Source organism: Triturus cristatus, chromosome 9 (genome assembly GCF_964204655.1).
Source record: "Triturus cristatus chromosome 9, aTriCri1.1, whole genome shotgun sequence".
In the NCBI taxonomy this organism is placed as follows: Eukaryota; Metazoa; Chordata; class Amphibia; order Caudata; family Salamandridae; genus Triturus; species Triturus cristatus.
The window spans coordinates 1,034,576,091-1,034,585,113 of record NC_140592.1 but is presented as its reverse complement, the minus strand read 5'-3'; the positions used below and the strand labels follow the sequence as shown (position 1 = coordinate 1,034,585,113).

The 9,023-nt window shown below is 39.4% G+C and overlaps 1 protein-coding gene across 1 annotated transcript in view; it reads right to left on the bottom strand.

Moving 5' to 3' along the window:
* Window positions 1–5,553: 5,553 nt before the first annotated feature.
* ATG14 (autophagy related 14) overlaps window positions 5,554–9,023 on the bottom strand; it is a 199,593-nt gene continuing 196,123 nt past the window's right edge. The window contains exon 10 of the mRNA XM_085626789.1: window positions 5,554–5,954. Coding sequence (XP_085482915.1) covers window positions 5,648–5,954 — 307 coding nt within the window. The 3' untranslated portion in view covers window positions 5,554–5,647. The remainder of the gene's footprint in view (window positions 5,955–9,023) is intronic.

Sequence of the window (9,023 nt, the reverse complement as noted above, 5' to 3'; positions counted from 1 at the left end):
CAAAGGGATTAGTTGTTGGACCTTGACTGACTCTGAAATGATGAAGGATCCTTCTCTTCCTTGCATGAAGCATATGATCTTTCTTGAATTTTTAGGCTTCCTCTCAAGGAGTTTGCGACCGGGCTATTGTGACTGACCTCAACCGAGAGTTGGCATAAGAAAAGAAACGTGGTGGGCTTCAACTGCTTTTCCCCAAGTCCCTTAAGGTGCATCCTCTTACATACGTCACAAGAGGAAGGTCATTGGTCTTTACCAATGTCCAAAGTTATGACATGTATAGGTTAATGACTGACATCTGCCTCCCACGACTTACGTGGCTTCAAGCCCAAAGCCTTGGGTGGAGACACGACAGTAAATGTACCAGCAGAAATGCTGAAAAAATAATAAACTTGCAGAAAAAACATTGAAAAAATGCAATAGCTTGGAATACTGAGTCTATTAGAGGCACGGAATATTTGGCCTGATGTTACTGGCGCATGTGGCTACCTATATGGCAGTTAGCACATCACTTCAGGTGGAGTTGTGAGACACTACTGACGAAGCCAGTGATAGTGAGTGCTATACAGTTCTAGATCCTAGCTGGCACATGGAAATGGGTAGATGGGAGTATTCTGCATTTTAAGTTGTAATGTTTGCATATTGTGTTATTTTGGAGAAACACCGTAACATTTACATGCCAATCATTCTGGTCTTTCATACAGAACCAAAAAAAGATGCGATTTTCCTTATTATATCTCTCACAGTCTCTCCCTTTCCACAATTCAGAGCGACTATGCCCCTTTGTTGTCCCAGAATCAGCATCCCCTTTACACCACGACAAGTAGCTAATTATTTGCTGAGACCATGAAGGTAAAAGTTATATCTCAGCCCAGTACTACCAAAAATGCAATGACGTGTATTAGGGAGGTTCATACAACATGTTGCAAGGTATCCTACTCTGCAAACCCCTTGAAGCAGCTGAGAATTATACATGTATCAAAAACATTTAACATTTGAGAGAACCGTGGCAAATGAGGCATCTATAGCTAGTTTGAATGACCTCATTATTCAAGTGTCTGAACTCTGTTGAACTGCCAACAATACCTGGAATAAATGCCCTTTCCTAAATGCAATATACTCTCATATTGCACCTTGGGTCATCTTAAGTCTATACAATCAACATCACTCAACAGCACATTTCATAAGTATGCATTTAAGAAAGGTGAGCAGTAATCCATTTTGGAATTAAGTGAAAGAAGTCAATGGCGATTACCCTTCATATATTTTTCAATTTGAACAAGTCCAATCAGAAATGGTCATGTTGATGCTAAAAAGTGTGTTGATACTTTTGCATTTCCTTTCCATGTCAAATTCCATGCATGGTCATCTGATCCATAGGCTTTGCATTATTAATTAAACTAAATCTGCAAGGTTAGTCATTACAAGTCTTCTGTCTAGTTCTTTGCGTAAACCAGGCAAAACATCTGCCCAAATCTTTCTAATAAATAATAGCAATTCTCTCCAATGATACACAAGATAATTTGCTTTATTCCGTTTTTAATCCCATCACCCAGTCACTTCATTTTCTAACTAAGTGCCTCATTAGGGTGGCTGGCGGTCAGACGGCCGTCCAGCAGAGTGGTCAGACCAACGTCCAGCAGAGCGGGCAAACCGCCGCATTATGATCAGGTCGGTCGGACCGCATCGGTTGGAGGGACCAACCGGTGCTTTCAAAGGGCTCAAGGAGCCTGTCGGGACATCAGTCGGATTGTATTCCCTACAATAGGGGTGGTTCCTGTGCAGGTATAGTCGTAGGGATCACGATGTCCCTTACTGACAGCCTTTTCATGTCGGACCCCGTGGGCCTCCTCTAGGAGCCCCAAGGGGCACCGGTTGTGGTCCCCCACAAACATCCATACATGGTACCTGGCACAAGGTGCATGGGTGTTTAAAAACATCCCTTTTTCCATTGCAGCTTGTGCTGCGGCCCTTTTCACAAGCCACAATAGAAAAAAACATGATTCTGACTGCCTACACAGCGTTCGCATCATAATTTGGTGGGTGGTACCGCCGACTACTTGTCGGTCGGTCCCAATCCCGCTGCGATCGGACACACGTCTGACTGCCATCGTAATCGGGCCCATAGTTTTGAACGGTTTTAGCTGCAGTTTTTCTTAAGAATTTTTTGTCCTCTAGGGCTATTTCATAAACCTCTCGATTTTGGCAGTGCAGGAAAAACACATTGATTCTGTTCACATTGGGAGCAGTTACTAGTCTCTTGAAGTTTCTTTTGTTGTGTATGATAAGCATACGTGCCAAATTTATTGTCATTACGTTTGTAGCTTGGAAGGGTCTGTAGTGTGTACTCAACACAAGTCACAGTTTCAGGGCTATATTTACTTAGCTGGAACAATCCTACTTGTTGTTTGCCTTTAGCACCCCTACCATGGAAAGTATTACTGGTTTCATAAGGGATGTTTGTTTTAGAGGGAAACAACACATTTTATGTAGCGCTACATACTGCACTTCTCTTTCTAGGCACTGTTAATAACAAATGGGACTATTACCCAATTTATTGTACTCAATTTATTCACCTCTGAAGGATGGAAGGCTGAGACCACCTTGCTAGGATTCAAATTCAGACCTCAGCCTTAGCTAGTGGTGAAGCGTTCAGTTTACTGAGCCGTCCTCCCGGCTAGTGCATGCAAGGATAGTGATATGATGGCCCAGTACTGGATCCTTTTATAGTCTGGCAGTGTTGTTATAAACAGTAGTTGCCAATAACACTGGGAAGCCTTGCTAATAGGCAATGTGCAGTGCCCTACGGCACAACATATCAACAGCTGGACATCTCTTGTGCCCTTCCACCTTCTTGCTATATTAACTCTCATATTGATCTCTTTGTTATTCGTCAAGATAAGAATAACTACACTGTGCATAGCACAGACTTCTCAGTGGTACTCATTTGTTATTGTCATTGCTATAGCTATCGATAGTGTTGTGTGTGAATGACAGAATGACAGCAGTAAGCTATCTCTTTTAATGCTGTGTCAAATATTTGTACACCTTCATGAAATTGGCTTTTTGCCACAGAGCGCCTATATACTGACCTTCTAGCAAGAAGAGGTTACCTTCCTAGAACATGCCATCCACACATATTCACTTGTACATGCCTGTGTTTGTGCTGGCATTAAACCTACAAGACCTACTGACTCTGGAAATATTTATTTTAAGTTACTATTTATCTATCAATTTATGAAGTTGCATAACTACCACATGATGGAAAGGAAAGTAAGTTCTCGACTACAGTGTTTCAAATTGTTGAAAATATTGAAGGTTGCGGTGTCAAAAGGTATATGGTCAAATTCGCTTTTTCCAAACTGTCCCAAAAAAGTAGCATATTTGTGCACGGCTTAATTGTTGTTGAGTTCGAGACCTAACTAAGCTAGGCGAAAATCTAATACAGATCTGCAAAAAGATTTTGTAATGACCTAGCGCAATGGTCAAGAACCTGTACAGATTTCTAGTTAACACATTTATGTTACTCTTCACATAGGACTGGCAGTGGTTTAACTAGTATTCTTTTATTTTTGAATAATCAAGACAACATCCTGTTAATGAAGACTCCATCTAAATCGATACCCTTAAATCGTCTTCAAATTATTTATCTTCTATTATTAAATCAATTTTACTATTGGTCTATAAATGCTGAGGGTCTCCTTCCTGTATCTGGTTTTGAAATTAAATGTTATTATGTTTTTAACTAAATGGATATCTTGTCGCCACTAGCCACTTTTATGTTCAATGCATCGAAACGTTATCTGCATAACAGTTGAAAGGTTTTCTGCACAATAGTTTGTTCAATCAAATGTGATAAGCTTTTAGAAAGCTAAAGCTTTTTTTACAGAAACAAATGCCAACATTAATTCACCAAATGTTGCCCTGTTTTAAAAAAGGGTCAACAGAAAACAATGAACCACCAGTACCACGGGAATAATCATCTTATAGTGAGGAGCATTATGGCAATTATATCAGGCTGCTTTTGATCATAAAGGTGATTGTGTATTGTATAGAAACATGTGGAGAAGTAAAGGGCTATGTAAGAGAAAAAAAACCTTTTAAAGGGACCATTGATGCCTCAAGTGAGCAGTAGGTCAAAATGCCTCAGTAATGACGATAACGTATAGTTACTGGTAGTCCTGCACCATCTCTTTGACAAAGTCAAAGATTCAAAAGGATTCCAGGAGTACCAGTTTTGCTTTGAAGATGGATGAGGCTTGAAGGGTGAGGCTATTTTAACATGGCACAGACTGACCTTTGTTGGCAGAAATAACAAAGTAAATGCTGTTACTCAAAACAAAACAAAACAAGCTATGAGCTTGGTAAAATGATGCAACGTTTGCATTTTAACAAGACAACTCATCTGTACTCCTGTTCAGCACACTTGCCTTTTAACCTAATTCTCGGATACTTTTCAGATACTTTTGAAAATCAATTACTGACTGCAGATTATTGTATACATCAATGACATATTGCTGCTATCCCAGACCTAAATTGACTCCAAATGGAGGCAAATGAGCTTGCCTCTACATTGATGCATTGAAAAGTGTATATAGCCATTGACTGTCCAAGTTGAGATATAGGTCTACGTCGATGCTGAGTTTAGTCCAATCCTGTATTGGCATGTATTGGCATCAGCATTGTGTTAACATCAATGTTAGGGTCTCGCCACTGAGAGACCACTCATCAAATTCACCATGAATTAAGCAGGTCACATTAGCACTACAGTATTTCATAGATGAGTTAATTAACCTTCTGGTCTTGGCCATCCAACTCCATTTGTGCTTGCTGAGCTAAACATATGATTAATAATCACCTGTTTTTGTAATGGTCATATGTGGTTAGGGTAACACCTGACACTCTTTTAGATCACCTCTAATAGGATATTCTGAGGCAGACAAGTATACTTTTCATATCAATTTATGAATGATAAAATATATCCAAGACTCGATCTTAAACTGAGAATACTCTGAAATTTTCCCACTATCAGAAAGATTTGGAGCATCTCAGAGTTAAACATTTGAACAATTGTGCTAAATAAATAATTGTATTCGATATTCGCAACAGACTGATTTTAAAAGCATAACTGCATTTTTCATAATTTAGACCTACTTTCATTTTTAAGCAATGCATAATTTTGGAACTGTTTTTCAGTCAACTCACTTAAACTTCACTTAATATACTTTGTTGGTGGATACACACATTTGTGGGAGCAGGAGCCTAATAATTGACAGCATGGCTTTGTTACAAAAAATAAGAATTTAATGCGAAAACCCACTAAAACTAAGGATCTTGCAAACGTCAGGCAAAACTAGTAAAACCTGATCAGAGTAGTTAAATGACCGCTCTCTTCGGTTTATGGGAACAGAAAAACACAATTTTTCCCCTGATAAGTTCAGGTAGCAAGACCGCGGATAAATATCCACCTCCTATCCATGTATTTAGGCGTGTATCTTCCTGTAATTGCAAACGTGTATTCACAAATCTCGGGAGTAGAAAGTATCCTCCTTCCAGAATAGTATAATTAACCTTTATTCAGGCACTACTCAAAGTAAAATCAACTACAGCGATTTGATGAAGGAATCAGTTTTTCTTTCTCTCACAGTGTTCAATTGTGTCCAGTGTAAGCCTTGAACCAAGAGGTTACTGAAGCGGCAGCAGAAGAGATCATTCCACCCGCACTGCTGCTGGCAATGGGCAGTGTCAGCTGTGCACTCTGGCTCTGTAACATTTCCTGAGGCTGAGAAGGTATATCGCAGAACCTGGGGCTTGGCAAATTCTCCCAGTCAGTTCCTAAGTCAGTCTCTTCGTCGCTTACGTACTCATCTCCACTCTCATCAGTATCTCCAGCATCACCGGGATCAACAAACTCCATTGAATCCTCCAGGTCAGCGCTGAGTTCAAAAGGACCAGATCTGCAGGAAAATAGGAATATATTCACACGAAATTAGAGGGCAAATTAGTCACAGATTCCAGTTGTTTTAGGGACATTCTTGACATGAAGGCAGACCATCAGTGGAACACTTATAATCACTGCTTTGAGTTTTAATTTAATATTTTGAGTGGCTTTAATTTCTGATTGGAAATTCTTACGACAAAACGATTCATTTGAATGTAATGAATAGATAAAGTCAAAGCATGCAGCCTTAAACACACAGTTAAAGTGAGATGCAAATTAAGTATGTGTGCCTTACTTTCGAAATGTTCAGAGATTTCATAATCCGATAAATGCTCCAACATGATTTGTTCTTTTCCAAATGGCATTTAAGTACAATCACATGGATGATTGCTGGTTGTTATAGTCACATTGCACTTGTTTTATTTACTGAGCAGACAGGCTGCACTATTATTGCAATCCAAATTACTGCATAACACAAGTTAAAATAAGAATTTCAAAACATTTTAAAAACGTTTTATGAAATGCAATTGCAGAATACATGCACTTACATATATCACTCTTGCATTACTCTGATAAACATGTGGGTTCTATGGATAAACTTGCCGTTTATTAACAAGTTTCTTCTTAATGTTAATCTTGGAGATATAGCTACCAAGCCAAGAGGGTTGGACCATAATATATAATGGCAGACTGTCCTGAATAAATAATACAATATTTGCACCAAGCTGTGGTCCGTGCCCATGGTATTTCGAGTACGTGGGAAGTAGGAGCGGAGAACCTTTTGAGAGATATATATATCTTTTTTTTTTTTTTTTTAAACAAAAGTACGCCGCACTCGGGAATCCTTTATCTACGATGTTTTATTATTCAAACCAAGCCAGTCCGTCTCACCAACGTGTTTCGGCCTCGCAGGGCCTTGCACACGGTTGGAGGACACTTCTAATCATCCTGTTTATATACCACTCCTCTCTTGGTGAATGATGTGGCCTCCTGGGAGTTGCAGTTTTTTAAATTCATTTAGTCCATTCTTTTAAAGACAGACTATTTCCAATTATTTTCATGGGAGCGGACAGCACACAGGTAAAGTTAAATGTTCTGTACATATTTACACAATTCTAGGGATGTATATTATTGTTAATTTCACATAACAAATTTAAATAGAGTTATCGGATTTTCAACAGTGTTGTCGCAAGGGTTCGTGATTCCACGATATAGTATTCATTTTCATGTCACCCTTTGCGGTTTCCTTGATATATCATCAATTGAAATTTGTTGATCTTAGATGTAAGAAGGTCATCCCTATTAATTATTTCTGTATTGTTTTCAATCTCATGGAGAGTGTTGCAATCGTATACGATTGCAACACACACCGTAAGATCGAAAACAATACAGAAACACATTTCAAATTATACTATATCAAGGAAAACGCAAAGGGTGACATGAAAATGAATACTATATCAAGGTATCACAAACTCTTGCGACAACACTGTCCAATACTAGCTGGGAGGGTAGAGATTATTCGCTTCAGTGGCCCACACACAAGAATTCAAGAGAATGGGAGGATCAGTGAGATGGAGTAGACAGGGGGTGATGATATGGACTTTGCTGCTGTTGTTCAGCAGTGTTCAAACTCTGAGGTGATCGGGAATCTTGTGATGTGTATGTTCATGTACTTGTTGAACGCATAAAACAATTAAAATATATATTTTTTTAAAACACAGTGGAGAAAAGGCCTAAATTGGAACAGAAGTGAGGTGTCTGTAAAAATAGATGATGGGTTATACATACTAATGAGCAAGCAATCTGCATGCTATGATCAGATATGCAGTTTGGAATGGGGGGACGCATTGGGCCAATGCTCACTATTGAACCCCTCAGATGCGTTCGAGAATGTGGAACTTCCCCAAGTGCCTCCTCTAAGAGAAATCTGCGAGATAATATAAATATGATAGTAGTGGCTGCCACACAGGGTTGTATGCAGGAACATCAGGAGAAGGCTAGTAGTGGCTGCCACACAGGGTTGTATGCAGGACATCAGGAAAAGGCTAGAAGGGAATCCCAGATTCCTCTAAAAAGAACTGTAATAAATCAGTGCAGTCCTTTGGTTTGAGGGCCAAAAATACACTCACTAGAGTGATGATTTCCTCAAATACTGATCACAGAGATACATTTACTGCTCATGTGTACAGCAATTAAAACATCTTGGTCAAAGAACGGAAAGAAGATGATCACTCAACCCTCCCACCATTAATCACTAGAGAGTAAATTCTATTATGCAATATATTGATCTCCAGCTCACAGTCATTCCATTAGAACAAATGGATCAAAAGCATGAAGGCACTTTACTGGTCTTTTCCACCTCGCCAACTTGCTCATAATCTGGCTCTCATTTGGTCTACAACTCACTTATTGTTCCCACTAACTGTATGATGCTATTCAGACCACGAGAGAATAAAGGTCCATGGACCAAATGGTCAGTTTTTTTTCTGACTACATTTTAAGTCCTGTGTTCAGTGCTTGGAAACTGGATGCAGCACAACTGAATGTAATGATACAGCTACACTTATCGTGTACATATTACTTGGGCCAGAGTTGGAGGATCTAAGGGGAAGAAAGCTATGATCTTATTTCAGATTTCTTCTTTAAATTGTTCCATTTTAGAAGGCCCATGGCGGGTGTGGTGTTTCATGTGAAAAATCCGTCCCAGGCCCTAATACAGCAGCCATATTCCTTTTCCTATGCAAGACTGTGGTACTCCCATAGGTTCAAACTGGACATATTAAGTTACTAAGAAGAGTGAAACCATGACCAGTGCATGCTGCAGATATTAAACTCAGACTCCACCTTGGAGCTTGTACTGGATCCCCCAGAGCAATGGTATCTCTACCATAAAGATGTTTAGAAAAACAAGTACAGATCACCAAGGCCACTTCAGAGTTCCAGTTCTAAGGCTCATGGAGGTCAACAGGTTTGTCAATATACTGCTTTCAAGATGACAACACATCAAGCAATCGGTCCTATGATCCTGGAAAAGTACTTGAAGGGATCCCTAGCATATGCAAACATTCATCTACTAATTTAAGTG